Here is a 15,952-nt window from a genome sequence, read left to right on the forward strand (position 1 = left end):
TTTTTGGCCAGGGCTGGGTTTGAACCTGCCACCTCTGGCATATGGGGCTGGCGCTTTACTCCTTTGAGCCATAGGCACTGCCCCTCCAAACTTCATTAAAGGATGGTAATCCTCCAGTAGACAAGTTTCTATAGAAGATTTTCCAGTCTGATTGTAAAGGAAGAATCCTTCTCACCTTCTTGTTGGCATGTGGTGATACATTCATTATGAATGAAGTACAGTCTAAACCCTATCCACCCTGGGCTCATTCGAGTGAAGTGGGGCAGTTCTCCACACAGCATTTGGAATATAGACCCTATGATCTCTTATTTAGACACTGGCATATCTCTAACTTCTGAGGCTTTCCCTTCCTCTGTTCTTTCTGTGGAATGTTGTCTCATTCAATTCAACAAGTATTTATTGAGGGCCTACTATATGTCAGGCACTGTTCAAGGCATTGAAAATACATTCACGAACAAAATAGAGTAAAAGCTTTAACTTCATCAAGCTGACATTCTTGGGGGAGAAATATACAATAAGCAAAAACAATGGGGAAAATGCAGTATATTTGATGGTATAAGTGCTATAGAGGAAATTAAATAGAGTACTGGGGTCATAGTTGTGAATAGCAGGGTCAAGGAAGGTCTCATTGAAAAGATAACATTTGTGCAAAAACATGAAGTAGGAGCATGCCTGATATGTTTATGGAACAGCAAGGTGACCAATTCAGTGGAGTGGAGTAGGTACAAAAGAGAGCAGTAGCAGGTGAGAGCAGAGAGGTAACAAGGATAATGATGACAGCAGATCCTATAGGCTCTTAGGGCCATTGTAAGGATTTGTGCATTCTACACATAACCCAAAGTTCATTCCAGGAATGGCATTTTTTGTAAATTGCTTGATTTTCTGGTACAAACCGGCATGTGATAGTTATTCTGAAGACTACATGATCACAAGTTCTGTGGTATGAGGAAACCAAGACCCAGAAGATCTGGTCTCAGACAGTGGGGCAAGCCAGCAGCCTCAAACTAATCTAAGCAGGTCTGACATTGACCCTCTCATAATCCAAAGAGCTCCTTGATTTCTTAAGGCACTGGATAACATGAAAGTTAAGATAACAATCTAATTACCACTTGTAACTTCTTATGGGATGTATCAGGGTAGGTTAGGTGCTATAACAAAAGAGTCAACAATAATTCTTGGCTTAAAGAATACAGTGTTTCTCTTTCTCATGTAACAGCTCCAACATGAGTGGCATTTCAGGCTGATGGCTGGCTCTGCTCCACAGGGTTACTCGAGGTCCCATACCAACAGCAGCTCTGCCATCTTCAACATTTGGCTTCCAGAGTTATTCTAGTTGTCACCATTCCTACCACCAGGGAGGAAGAAGACATGCAAGTCCAGGCCAAGTAATTCCTCTTGAGCAAATGAGATGGGATAACATATATCTCTTCTACTCACTTTCCACTGTCAAGAACCATGTGGTCCTCACCAACTACAAGGTCACTTGGGAAATGTACTCTTTAACTATGGAAGAAGGGGAGAATGACTTTAGTTGAACACTAGGTCTTTCCTTTACATTTGCCTAAAGGGTCTTTATACAGCATGCCACAGAGCACCTGAAGTCTTTCCAGACACCCACTGACATATTCCTCTTCATAGCCCCTTATTTTCTTCTTTACTTTCCCTCCCCACCCCCCGCCAAGCCCTCTATGTACCATGCAGAGCTGTTTCCCAACTAGACAGGACCACCATGCTTATTGGCCATGCTGGGCCACTCTGAGACAGCTAAAGGACTTGGAATCTTTTTTTCGTTTGTTTCATTTTGAGACAGAGTCTCACTTGGTCACCCTAGATAGAGTGCTGTGGCATCATGGCTCACTGCAACCTCAAACTCCCGGGCTCAAGAGATTCTCTTACCTTAGCCACCTGAGTAGCTGGGCCTACAGGTGTCTGCCACAGCAGCTGGATATTTTTAGAGATGGGGTCTTGCTCTTGCTCAGGCTGGTCTTGAACTCCTAAACGCAGGTAATCTACCTGCCTCAGCTGCTCAGAGTGCTAGGATTACAGGTGTGAGCCACCACACCCAGCAAGGATCTGGAATCTTATCCACCCCCATCCTCCCTCACTTCCAGCTGAAGAGTGGAAGACAGTTCCCTGGGATGTGTGGTTCTTCCCCTTTTAGAATGTTTTACTTTCAAGACATTCTGCTGAGGCATTTCTAGTGAATTAAATTCTGCACTTCATTACGCAAGTAATTCAGAGTGGCTAGAGCAAAGGGTGCATGTTAGGGATTAGCAGGAGATTAGGCCAGACAGGTAGCAGGAGTTAGAGCATGGAGGGCCATACACATCTGTGTTGACAAAGCTTTATCCTTACCCAAAGGGCAAAAGGAAGCCAGTTCTTTAGGCAAAACAGGAACCTGATCTGAACAGTGTTTTAGAAAGGCCCTTCCAGTTGTTAGGGAAAGAACAGATAGGAAGGGATGAGACTGAAGTCCAGGAGACCTGTCAGAATGTTGTTGCAGTAATTGCCTCTGGGCCTCAGTTTCCTCCTCTGTAAAACGGTGGTGACGTTAGCACCTACAAAATAAGGTTGCAGTGAAGATTAAAGAAGTTAAAACGTAGAAAGAGCTTAGAACAGAGCCTAGTACCTAGAAAGCACTCGATTAAATATGGGCTGTCATTATTAATCCACGTGCGAGATAAGCAGGCCCACACTAAGACAGCAGTAGTGGAAATAGAAGAATCTAGATTCAAGAAATATAAAAATGTTAAGAACTTGAGGATCCAGTGATTGTGGAGTAGAAGAGAGAGGGATGAGTCAAGAGACGGTGACCAGTGCGACCTCATATACACGTGGAATCTAAGAAACGCTAACTTCATAGAAGTAGAGGGTAGAATTATGGATACCAGAGGCTGGGGGAGGGGTGGCTGGAGTGAGAGGATGGAAAATTCCCAGTCAAAGGTACAAATTTCCAGCTAGACAGCAAGGAAAAAAATGTTGAGGTGCATCACACAGTGGAGTGGCTATCAGTAATAATGTATCATGTATTTCAAAATAATGAAGAGAGTAGGGGCTGGACGTGGTGGCTTACATCTGTAATACTAGCACTCTGGGAGGCCGAAGCAGGTGAATTGCCTGAGTTCAAGAGTTCAAGACCAGCCCGACCAAGAGCAAGACCCTATCTTTAAAAATATCTGGGCATTATAGCAGGCACCTATAATGCCAAGTACTATTTAGTAGACTGAGGCAAGATCATTTGAGCCCAAGAGTTTGAGGTTGCAGTGAGCTATGATGCCATGGCTACCAAGGAAGGGTGACTGAGTGAGACTTTGTCTCATAATAATTAAGAGAGTAATTTTCAAATGTACCACTACTAAAATTTTCAAGCAAGTGATGGATGTGTTCATTAGTTTGATTGAATTACCCTTCAATGCATACATACAGCATCATCCTCCATACATGGAATATAGTTGTGACTTATCAATTCAAAGTAACTTAAGGTTTAAAAACTTTAAAAAGACAGACTTACCAGTCACTGAGATGGACAGTGAAGTTACAAGTCCCGCCAAGTCTGAGATGCACGTGTGACATCCTCCAGGTGGAAATCTATCTATAATGGTCCACTGAATGGTCTGGGAGCCAGAGAGAGGTTGGGCTGGAGATAAAGATTTGGAATCTTCAGCATAAACTAGCAACTGAAACCACAGGAACAGGTGGATCACCTGGGGAAAGAGGACAGAGAGGAAGATCCAGGAAGAGCCCAGGGGAAGCTCCAAGGGACAGGCAGAGAGAGAGGAGCCAGTGGAGGAGAAGGAGGAGTGTGAAATGGTGGGAGGAAGACCAGGCAGAGGGAGAGGTCAAGCCAGGGCAGGATGCGCGGGGTTGTGTTGTGGTAGTGAAAAGTAGTCTTTTGTGGCTTTGGAGAGCACAGTCTCGGTGGACCGGTCAGGGCAGAACTGAGAAAGAAGTGGGAGAAGAAGACAGGCTGACAGCAAGTGTGGGTTGTCCTTTGAGAGATCTGGCTTTGAAAGGGATGGAGAAATGGAAGGTGTGTGCAAAGGAAAGGAGGTTTTAAGATGGAGAGATTTGAACTCACCCAAATGCTGATGAGGAGTCAGGAAGGAGGTGGCAACTGTGGAGTACCTGGAGGAGGAGAGAGGTGCAGTCAGGTTGCAGGCAGAGGGGCTGGACTCAGGAAGGAGGCAAGCAGGGACCCACAGGGCTGCAGGCAAGGTCGGAGGGGAAAAGAGAAGAGGCTGAGACCAGGCCTGATGTGACAGCTTGTGTAAGCCATACAACAAGCCACAAAAGCTTGGGGGGTGGAGGTCAGGAATCTAGGTTAAAAGAGTAAATGGTGGGCTGTGTGGTGGCTCAGACCTGTAATCCTAGCACTCTGGGAGGCCAAATTGGGAGAATCACTTGAGGTCAGGTGTTCAAGACCAGCATGAATAAGAGCAAGACCCACTCTCTACTGAAAATAGAAAAAATTAGCTGTGCGTGGTGATGGGCACCTGTAGTCTCAGCTGCTTGGAAGGCTGACGCAAGAGGATTGCTTGAGCCCAGGTGTTTGAGGTTGCCGTGAGCTAGGCTGACATCACAGCACTCTAGCCTGGGCAACAGAGTGAGACTGTCTCCAGAAAAAAAGAGGGGGAATGGTATTTGGGAGGTAAGGGCTTCCTGGGTTCTGGAAAGCCAGTCAGGGTTCTGGGAGAGAGAACCCACACATGTGAAAAGCACATGCCACACAGGCTGGGCTGTGCTGAGCAGGCTGTGCTGAGTGGGCTGTGCTGAGCGGGCCGGCCCTGCCTTTCTCTCATACAGTGGGACTTGGTGTGTAACTCCAACAAACTGAAGGAGATGGCCCAGTCTATCTTCATGGCAGGCATACTGATTGGAGGGCTTGCACTTGGAGACCTGTCTGACAGGTGAGATATAAGGGCACAGCCCATGGAGACAAAGCCTGACTCTGCTCCATCCATGCGCACTCGAAGAGGCAAAGGGTTGGGGTGGGAAAGAGAGGGGGATGGCCCTTGCTCTGTGCCAAGTCCACTTCCTTAGTAGGCCAAAGCCTTCTCTCCACTCCAAAGCCCTTACAACTTAAGTCTTCATTTCCTCAGACCCAGGAGGGAAAGCCTGCAGGTTTTTGGACACTGCAGAATGGCTGTGCAGCCCAGGGGTACAGCTTAGAGATGGATGATCCTGTAACCCCTACTCAGACAGCTAAGCTGGAGGTGGATATAGCACGGATCACTCATTAACTGAAACCTCTGACTGCAACCTTGTTGAAAGATAGCAATTACCAGAAAGGCTCTGTCTGGGGAGGGAGGTATATGCCCCCCAGGGAAGTGGGTGAGAGGACTCCAGTCCAGCCCTTTGCCCCAAAGCCTGCAGAGTCACTCACCTTGGCAGGCACACTATGGCTAACCTGGCCCTCCTCTCCTCTGAGCTGCAGGTTTGGCCGCAAACCCATCTTGACCGGCTGTTACCTGCTGCTGGCAGCCAGTGGCTCAGGCGCAGCCTTCAGCCCCACCCTGTCCGTCTATATGGCCTTCCGTTTCCTGTGTGGCTGTGGCATCTCAGGCATTATACTGAGCACCGTTACCCTGAGTGAGCTTGCGGGGGGCGAGGGGGGTAGGAAACTGGGCTTTGGGGAATACCAGCCAGAAATTAAAAGAGAATGGAGTCTGGGCATGCCCCTTTGATTAAGGTGTTGCCCTCTCAGGGCTTCAGAGGCTCCTCTGAGTATAACAGTGAAAACAAGCGTAGGAATAGCAGCTGTCAACATTGAGGGCTTCCCTTGGGCCTAGTACTCTACTAGGTACACAGTCTCAGTCCACAATTGCAAGTTAGTGATATTATTATCCCCATTTTACAGATGAGAAAACTGAGGCAAAAAAACCAAATCACTTGCCACTGGAGACACAGTGGTCAAGAGCATGGATTTGAGAGTAGATAGACCTGGGTTTGAGTCCTACCTCCTTGACCCTCAGCTGGGAATGTTGAACCCTTAGGGTCAGGATCAGATTGAGTTACCATGGGGAAGGGAGGAGTTGGGGCCCCTTCCCAGGGAGTTGCTGGGGCCTAGCAGGAGCCTAATCTAGTCCTTGGGCTCTTCCTACAGATGTGGAGTGGGTACCCACCCAGATGCGGGCCCTCACATCGACAGCAATCGGGTACTGCTATACCCTAGGCCAGTTTATCCTGCCCGGCCTGGCCTATGCTATCCCTCAGTGGCGCTGGCTGCAGTTAACCGTGTCTGTTCCCTTCTTCATCTTCTTCCTGTCATCCTGGTATGTGGCCCTCTCCTCATCTGCCTTCTTATGTCCCCCATAGGCCAAACAGACTGGACAACTCTGTCTGTTCCCAGCTAACCCCACCCCAGAGTCAGGGAAGGGCACTGCAGGGAAAGGAGTTATGTAATCAAAGGCTATGGGGCAGGTGCCTTGGGGGGAGCCAGGGGTTGCCTGCAGCTACAGAGGGGAGTAAGGGATGGGATGAACTATAGAGGCATAGAGGCCTCACCTTCGAGGGGATGGAGGAAGAAAGCCACCAAGGGTGTCTGTGGGGCTGCAGACCTGGCCAAGGTTCCTTGTGCAAAATAGTAGCCCAGAAGGACAGACCCATGTGGGCGGGAAAGACAGACAGATGGAAAGTGACTATGCAGGCAGGAGGATTCTGGGAACAAGTCTGAGAGGCACTTTGAAGGAAGAATCCAGAGAATGTGATGACTTCTGGATTTGAAGTATAAAGGAGAGGAAAGTTCAAAGAGGAGCCCCAGCCTGGGAACCTGGGACAATAGGTGCCTGGTCATAGACCCAGAGTGGACAGAGAGCTTGTTATCAATATGTTGAACCCAAGGCCACATTGGAAGACAGGAAATGCATCTCCAGAGGTATCTGGAGCCAAAGAACAGGAAATCACAAACAAGCTCCAGGAAAGAAGTGAAGCCTTGGAGCCAACTTTCATTGAGCACTTGCTACATGCAAGACCTGTCCCAGGCATCAACCTACATCGTATTGTATTCCCATGACATCTCTGCACGAGGGGGTGTTATTGAGGAAACTAAGGCTCAGGGAAGTGAAACAGCTTCCCAAGTGACACAAAAAGGTGCAGAAATAGGATGGAACATCAGCTTAGAAAGGAGAAGCTCTAAGAGGGAATGGCCCATCTAGGGGTGACAGAGCGAGAGACATCACCAGGGGCTCTGAGATTGGGGTTCAGGGCATGTCCACAACCTGGGATAGGAGCATAGATGGAGCAGGCAGAGTTGGAGGTAGAATAAAGGCAGGTGGTTGGCAGAATACAGTCAAGAGCTCAGCCTATTCATCCCATGCAATGGGACAAGTCTCACCCACTTGGAGTCTCAAGAATTTTCTAGATAAAATGGAGATAATATTGCCTGTCACCTGGTTTCGTAGTACACAGGAAGGATCATTAATTGGAAGCCATTCTGTCATTATTCTCAGGAGTCCAGGCCCTGGCCATGGTGTTTGGGAGGAAGTCACTGGTAATCTTAGTTACAATAGTCTCAGAAGACTGTCATGGCAGGAATGGGAGAGTAACAGGCCCAGAAAGCTGCTGTTTTCAGCTGGGAGCGTTGGTCTGAGGCTAGGTGAGCAGTGTCCACTCCCTGAGGGCCTCGCTGCAGCCAGGTTGTGGGTGCCTATCAGGGCCACAGCTAGAGCTGACCCCACCTTAGAGTAGACTTCTCCAAATACCCCTCCTTTCTCCCGTATCTCTGCTCCCTCCCTTCCTCTTTGCCTAGTGACCCTCAGGGACCTCTCAGGGTGAGCCAACTCCAAAACCACAGCCCAAGGGAAATGGAGGTGACTGCTCACTTGCCAATCCCAAGATCTTGTGCAGTGCCTATGTCCCTTCCCCCATCAGACTTAGGCCTTTGCAGGGAGAATCAAAAGGTCCTAAAGCCCATTCCCTGGACCACAGCCCTCACCTTAGCTCCAAGCACCTCTGGAGCTGCCCCAGGACTTTGCCCCTGCCCTTCTTCTGCAGGGACACTGAGAATAAAGACCAAAGAAGGCTGGGGAGGTAGACGTGCAGGACCCTCCAGCTGTCTAACTTTGAACATGCTGTCCTCTCCCCAGGCCACACCTGCCTTGGCCTAGCGCCTGGGGCTTTTATCCAAGGAAGGCACCCAACAACAACAAGCAGCCCGGGTGGGAGGCAGAGGGAAGGCTTTTCTGGAATGGGAAGAAGAAAATACTGGAATTTGTGCTGGCTGCAGGCAGCCCAGATACAAAGTTTGCTCAGATTGAAATTCCATGAAATCTACAGAAGACACCTCAAGTGTCTGGACCTCCTGCCCCTTAGCCCTGGCTATTGATGTTCTTCCAGCCTCTCAAAGGGCTTCTGGAGTGGGAGGAGCCACTGTGACTAGATTCTGGCCCCCTAGGTGGACACCAGAGTCCATACGCTGGATGGTCCTGTCTGGAAAGTCCTCAAAGGCCCTGAAGGTACTCCAGCGGGTAGCTGCCTTCAATGGCAAGAAGGAGGAAGGAGAAAGGCTCACCTTGGAGGTAGGGACCCCTCTGCTCCACCCTGGGGCTGGGCCCTTCCTTTGCCTCTGTTTCCCCAGCTCACAGCCTATATCACATCTCACCCCCTCCGCCAGCTCCTCTAGAGACACCAGGCCTGCACCTCCCTCTCTTCTTCCTGCCCACCAACTGATCACTAATGGCACTTCTCCCCCTCCTCTGCCCAAAGGAGCTCAAACTCAACCTGCAGAAGGAGATCGCCTTGGCCAAGGCCAAGTACAGTGCAACTGACCTATTCCGGATACCCATTCTACGCCGCGTGACTGTCTGTCTTTCCCTGGCCTGGTAACACACCACTCTGCCCTGCCCACACCCTGCCAGAGCAGGGGTGCTAAACAAGGCCCTGGCAGGCTCAGCACAGGGCAAGGCCTGGGGCATCTGCATGAGACATCAAGGGATCCCCTTCCCTGGACCACCACAGCCCAGCTCCACACCTAGGTCCAGCCACTGGGGTCTGCCTCCCTTTGGGATCACAATGCCCCACCCACAGGGCAAATGGTCCAGCCCCTACCCCTGCCATGCAGTTTCACCACACTCTGTCTCTTTGTCACTGCCTCTCTCTGGTCCTGCTCTGCCCTCTGGACCCCCACAGAGCAAAGCTGGCCTGCTGGATTTCAGACTTGAATCCAGACAAAAATTATGCTTCTCTTAAGTTTTCTCTCCTATCTGACATTCTACAGCTATCTCAAAGCCCTTTCTGTGAGCTGGATCTGAGGCCTTTCTCCATCCTGGCCATCCCCAGACAAATAGGGTCCAGGAACCCTTCAAAAAAGATCCCCCAATTCTAAGAGAAATGGGAGGAAGAATTGACCCATATGCACAGCTTGACATTCACCTCCCCCAATCTGGATGTTAAACTGCTACCCAGCCAGGAGATCATCCACTGCCTCCTTAGGTCTCTAGGATTCTCTCTAGTCCTGATCTTCCCTGGAGTCAATTATGGGCATCTTTGCCAGCACACCATGGACTGTGCCCATGTCAGACATGGCCTATCAATCCCAGAAATTTCTCTCTGAGCCTAGACATAATCTCAGAAACCTCAAAACAGCACTCAGGCAGCCCCTACCATCTGTTGCAGTTGGCACAAGACATGAAACTATTCATCCTGGTGACTCAGTGACAAGCGTGGATGCTAACCAATCCCTCTCTGTCCCTCAGGTTTGCCACTGGTTTTGCCTACTATAGTTTGGCTATGGGTGTGGAAGAATTTGGAGTCAACCTCTACCTTCTCCAGGTCATCTTTGGCGGGGTCGACATCCCAGCCAAGTTCATCACCATCCTCTCCTTAAGCTATGTGGGCCGGCACACCACTCAGGCTGCTTCCCTGCTCCTGGCAGGAGGAGCCATCTTGGTTCTCATCTTTGTGCCCTTGGGTGAGAGGCTGGGACTACCCCAGAACCCTCTGGAAGCGGCTCCCACAAGCCAGAAAGTGGGACACCAGAAATTTTCAGTTCTGCTGGCTTTGCTTCTGCCTCCAATTCACCATGTTACCTTAAGCAGATCCCAGCACTCTCTTAGGCTCATATCTGTCATCTAGAAAATAACACAGTTGGGCTAGATGATATCAAAGATCCTTTCTATATCTGACTTGAATTGGGCAAACTATGGTGGCATCTAGACAATGTGAGGAATTGCTTGTGGATTGGGCATGTCCTGGGTAACATTACTGCAGAGGACAACCTGAGATATGGAAACAGCAGAGCCCAGTGCTCAAGAAAGACCCCACAACTACTCCACCATGACCTGGGACCACCTTTATTTTAAATAGATTTTTTCTTTTGCTTTGGAGGTTTAAAGCATCCCAGCATTATAACTGGAGACTTTATTTGTTTGTTTATTAATTTATTTTTGAAGACAGAGCCTCATTCTGTTGTCCTGGGTAGGGTGCTGTGTTGCCATAGCTCTCAGCAACCTCAAACTCTTGGGCTCAAGTGATCCTCTTGCCTCAGCCTCCCAAGTAGCTGGGACTATAGGTACGCGCCACAATGCTTGGCTAGTAGAGATGGAGTCTTACTGTTGCTCAGGCTGGTCTTAAACTCCTGAGCTCAAGCAATCTACCCACCTCAGCCTTCCAGAGGGCTAGGATTACAGGTGTGAGCCACTGTGCCCGAACTATATAGATGTTTGTTGATTGATATATCTAAATCCTTCCAAAGGAGATTAAGGTATTCTAGGACAAGAACATATACAACAAAATATAAATGGGAACAAGGAATCAAAGCCAGGAGAAAATACAAACACAGCAGAACATAAGCATACAAAGCATTAAGAATAGAAGAGCTATTACTCAGCTTTAGGTTTGTATCTGAGTATCCCGGCAGCCAAAGCAAAAAGGGAGACAAGTTCTGCTAAACAGTAAGAACACTCAAGTGCTCCTGAACTCCAAGACCCACTGCATTTCCTTCCCTCTGTAGACATGCAGACCCTGAGGACAGCATTAGCAGTGTTTGGAAAGGGATGCCTGTCCAGCTCCTTCAGCTGCCTCTTCCTCTACACAAGTGAACTGTACCCTACAGTCATCCGGTAGGTGCTGGACCTGGGGCTGGGCCCAGCCAGAGGACACAGAGTCAGGTGGGACTGTGGCATCCTCCTACCCCCTAATGTTTGCCCCTGCCCCCCACCCAGGAGTCCTAGAGCCAGCCTTTGTAAACCCTACACACAGGCTGCCAATCCCTGCTCTGAACCCTCCTAGGCAAACAGGTATGGGTGCATGTAACCTGTGGACCCGTGTTGGAAGCATGTTGGCCCCACTGGTGAAAATCACGGCTGAGGTGCATCCTTTCATCCCCAATATCATCTACGGGATCAGCGCCCTCCTGGCAGGCAGTGCTGCCCTCTTCCTACCTGAGACCCTCAATCGGCCCTTGCCAGAGACTATCGAAGACATGGAAAAATGGTCAGTCCTCTGCCTCTGCCCATCAGTGCTCCTCCTTAGAAAGGCAGGTCTGGGCCCAGGGCTTTTCCTGAGCTCTCTATCCCTAGGTTCCTGAGGGCAAAGGAGCCAAAGCAAGAGGCAGAAGCAGAAAAAGCATCCCAGATGATCCCTCTACAGCCTTATGGACCAGGCCTGGGCTCCAGCTGAAAACAACAGAACCCCCCTTCCCTGCCCTCCAGAGACTAATCTCAGCCAGGGCCCTGCCTGCCTCTGAGCTCCTTGGGCACCATGAGGCCTGGTGTGGAAGGGGCCTGAAGAGCTCCATCCTCCAAGAACAAAGCCCTCTGAGAGCTTGACAAAGGCCTCCACCACCATTACCAGAGTCCCTAGCCCAGTCCTGGCCAGTTCAAAGGTTCAGCCAAAGGCTTTCCCAAACCTAGCCCTGTTCTCAATCTCCCTGCAACTCAGGCCCTGCCTGTCTTCTGTCTAACCCTCCCACACTGGCCACCTTCCCCCATTGTCCCAGCCCTCTTCCCCTGGGGTCCCTTGGTTCAGTCCTAACAAGACTGAGTCCTAACAAGACAAAAAGCCCTTCCCTTCTTGCTTCCCACCCCTTTCTCCAATAGGAGGTTTCAATAAACAACAATAAGAACTCAAGCCACGATGCTCAGGGATGGAGGTGGAGGGGAGCTGGCCACAATGTGGATGTGTGAGCATGCACATCTGCCTGTCCATACTTGCACGTGCATATAGGCCTGTGAACAGGCACACAGGTACGTGCAAGCTGGACTGATAGGAACAAGTATGTGAGTGTTGAGTGCCCTCAGGGTGTGTACGGCAGGCCTGTGCACGGAAACACCGTGTGTGTCCACATGTCCCAGCATGCATGTGAGTAGATGACAAACCCAGCCCAGAGTGGCTGCAGACAGAAGCAGGGCTCCTCCAATCCCAATTCTCTTCCCCTGCTTTCCCCAAATCTCTGATCCCAGACCCAAGCCTGGAAGATGGTTTTTTTCTCCTCTTTAACCGAGAAACTGGCAGCCATACCTGAATGCTACTGATATTTGATGCTATGTTCCCCAGTTCCCTCCGGCCGCAGCAGAAGGGCCAGTCCTCCCACAGGGCTCTGCCTCCTAGCAGCCTCTCTTAGCAGCCATCCCTGTCTCCCTGGGGTCTGTGCCCATTCCCCCTTCCCTGGCTCTTTCCCATCACCAGTTAAACAAGCTCAGTCCTCTCTCATCTTAACAAAACCCCAAACAAACAAAAACAAACAACTCTCCCTGGATACCCTATCGCCTTCCAGGGGCGACACTGTCTCTTTCTCCCCCATCGAAGCCAAGCTTCATAAAGAAGCTGTCTACCTCCCTGCATCCAGTTTAGAGCCTCATACCTCTTCCTACTCCAGTCCACCTCCCATCACATCCATCCCAGAAACTGCTCACCATGGATGCTCATTGGCCCCTTGTGCTGGTCACTCACTTGGCCTCTCAGCAGCTTGGCCCCACAGTCACTCCCTCCTTCCCTGGCTTCTGACATCTTGCATGTGTGGTGCTCCCCCCCCCCCCCCCGCTCATGCAAAGGCTCCTTTAGGGTGTCCTGTAAATGCTTCAGTGGTCACTTTTTCTGTCCTACCCCATGCCTTCTCCAAGGGTCTACACCCCCAGAATCCTGCCAACTGAGCAGCTCCATGACCCTCTACTTCTGGTCACGAGACCAGATCAGAGAACGCTTGGGATCCAGGTTGCATTAATCATATGTTCTCTCCTGGGGATTTGAGATATAGAGGTTCTGGTCCATCTCTTAGCCCTTGCCCTGGGAAGGTGAGTTAGCATGGGGCTGGGCTGGTCCAGATGCAAACAGAGCAGAGAAAGCCAAATGCAGCAAGAGAATAAAACAGATACACAAAGAAAAAGAGAAGACGAGGCCACAAGAAGAGCTGGTGAGACTATTTACATTGGTTATGATGAATTCCACGTCTCATTTCCTCATCACCCCAGTTGCACTTTCTGTCCCTGTTTCTATTAAATACCCATGAATTCTCCAAATAAATTCCCCTTTGTGTTGAAGCTAACTGTAGAGGGTAGGGGCGAGGGAGGGGGTATTGGTTCTGTTCCTTGTAACCAGACAATTTCAAAAGCAGCTCCTCCTCCTCTACCATCTCTCAACCACTGAGGTTCATGAACCTTTGCTAGAGCCCCTTCCTCTTAACATTCTTCCCTAGCACTGTCCAATAGAGAAATAATGTGAGCCACATATGTTTACATTTTTCTAGTAGCCATTTTTTCAAAGTTAAAAAAAAGGTGAAACTCATTTTGATGGTATATTATGTACCCAATATCATAATAATATGCTTTAAGTCAATATATCCAAATATTACCATTTCAACATTAATCAATATAAAAGTTATCAACTATAGCCTCGGCGCCTGTGGCCCAAGTGGCTAAGGCACCAGCCACATACACCTAAGGTGGCAGGTTCAAATCCAGCCCGAGCCCACCAAACAACAACAATGGCTGCAACTCCCCCCCAAAAAAATAGCCGGGCGTTGTGGCAGGGACCTGTGGTCCCAGCTACTTGGGAGGGGGAGGCAGGAGACTCGCTTGAGCCCAGGAGTTGGAGGTTGCTGTGAGCTGTAATGCCACGGCACTCTACCCAGGGGGACAGCTTGAGGCTCTGTCTCAAAAAGAAAAGTTTTCAACTATATATTTTATACTCTTGCAGACAAAGTCTTCAAAATCTAGTGTGTATTTAACACTAACAGCATATACCTCAATTTGGACTAGCTCAGTACAACACTCAGGAGTGGCGACTGGCTGCCATATTGGACACTCAGATGCACTGCAGGGCTTAAATTATCAGCCACAGAGCTAGTTACTCTCAAATCTGTATTTAGAGGTTTAAGAGAGAGCTTGATAAACATGAAAGAGATCATATTGCATCCCTGCTTCAGCCTTCTGGCAACTTCCTGTGGAATAAAGTTTAAATCTTTTACAACGCCTGCCATGATGAGACCCAAGCCTGCCTCAGCTGCTTGGCCCTTCACACCCTCTCCCCTGCACCCTGAAATCCAGCCTCATCCAGCTTCCCTCAGTTCTTAGGTGACCTTGCCCTTCAACAGCACTTGGCTCACCCCAACTCATCCTTGAAGCCTCAGCATGGGTCACTTCCTCTAGAAAGTCACCTGTGACTCCCCAGAGCTGAGCTGAGCACCCTGCTTTTTACATATCAAACTGTGATCACAGTTCTGTCCTAGTGTGAGTTTCCCCAGAAAGCAAACTCCAAGACAAGGATTTGAGTGCAGGTACCGTGGTTTATTTGGTGGGAAAACCCAGAAAGCCTGAACAGGGAAGTCAGGAGTAAGTCAAGAAAACAAGCAAAAGCCCAGAGGAGAGAGAGTGAGAAGGTGAAGGGTCATCCCTGACAGCCCATCTGTCTTCCAGCCACAGGACAGACTGCCAGGACTAGCCATTTATGATCATTTTAGATGCAGGGCTCCCCCTTTGCCAACTTGTAGTTAATCTGGGGCTAGCACCTAGGTCCAGCTTTGTGCCACACTGCCCACTGAGATCTTGCCTAAGATGTGGACACTGCCAGAACTCACTTGGCTTCTACTTATGGAGTTTCTACCTGAAGCCAGCCTCTGCTGATAACAGAGCCAGCAATGCCTCCCCTTGGTTTGACTGGGTCTCAGCCTGGAAGAAGAAGACAATGAGAAACACTAACCCCATGCTCCCCCATCTTTCAGTTGCCCAGAACTCAAGGTGGCTGCAAGGATGTCCTGGCTATGACCATTCCTGTGCTGCTCCAGGGTGTTTATTATAAGGCCACACAGGAAAGGAAAGGAAGACACCCAAGAAAACACCTCCCAGTCACATGGTCAGACTCATGGGATATGGGAAGCGGATCAGGATGCACTGGCCTTCACATAACCATTCCTCTAGCTATCCCCAGGTCCCATTCTGGACACCTCCCTCTCTCCATAGCCACTTGTTTCTCTACCAGCCCAGCTCCTCTGGTTTCCCCGTGTCCCTGAGTGAGGATTCCACCTGGCTCAGTGAATCATCATCTACTATGGAGCATCTCTTCTGGGCAGAGTCCTCGTGCTGAGCCACCTCAGTGATTACCGACCAAATGTCCAGGCTTTAAATGGCAGTCTTTGTATGAATTCTTAATTTCTGCACCATCCATTGGCCAGGATAGCCAGACCACAAGGCACAAACTCAGAGGTTGGCTCAAAATGTTGCCATGGGCCTGGCTAGTACTGGGAGTCTGCTGGACTCATCCCTGGGTCAATCATTTCAAACCCATGCCTAGGGCATGTGATCTGAGCAGGAGTGCTTTATTTGATCTGTAAATTGTTTGTTTTAAAAACCTGACCAGGCGTCGTGGCTCACGCCTGTAATCCCAACACTTTGGGAGACTAAAATGGGAGGATTGTCTGAACCCAACAGTTTGAGAACAGCCTGAGCAACATAGCAAGACCCCATCTGTATGAAAAAAATGTAAAACTTAGCTAGGCATGGTGGTATGCACCTGTAATCCC

General features: G+C 49.5%; 1 protein-coding gene across 3 annotated transcripts in view; it reads left to right on the forward strand.

Moving 5' to 3' along the window:
* SLC22A8 (solute carrier family 22 member 8) overlaps window positions 1–11,623 on the forward strand; it is a 21,657-nt gene extending 10,034 nt beyond the window's left edge. For 2 of the 3 annotated variants that reach the window (XM_012810617.2, XM_012810618.2), the window contains exons 3-11: window positions 4,804–4,907; window positions 5,435–5,589; window positions 6,104–6,272; window positions 8,393–8,516; window positions 8,704–8,819; window positions 9,693–9,907; window positions 10,949–11,057; window positions 11,227–11,430; window positions 11,517–11,616. In XM_012810617.2, coding sequence (XP_012666071.1) covers window positions 4,804–4,907; window positions 5,435–5,589; window positions 6,104–6,272; window positions 8,393–8,516; window positions 8,704–8,819; window positions 9,693–9,907; window positions 10,949–11,057; window positions 11,227–11,430; window positions 11,517–11,616 — 1,296 coding nt within the window. Of the gene's footprint in view, window positions 1–4,803; window positions 4,908–5,434; window positions 5,590–6,103; window positions 6,273–8,392; window positions 8,517–8,703; window positions 8,820–9,692; window positions 9,908–10,948; window positions 11,058–11,226; window positions 11,431–11,516 lie in introns of all 3 variants that reach the window. The other variant, XM_012810619.2, reaches the window with a different exon arrangement.
* Window positions 11,624–15,952: the final 4,329 nt, after the last annotated feature.

The sequence above is a fragment of the Otolemur garnettii genome, unplaced genomic scaffold (assembly GCF_000181295.1).
Source record: "Otolemur garnettii isolate 467f Iridium unplaced genomic scaffold, OtoGar3 scaffold00140, whole genome shotgun sequence".
NCBI lineage: Eukaryota > Metazoa > Chordata > Mammalia > Primates > Galagidae > Otolemur > Otolemur garnettii.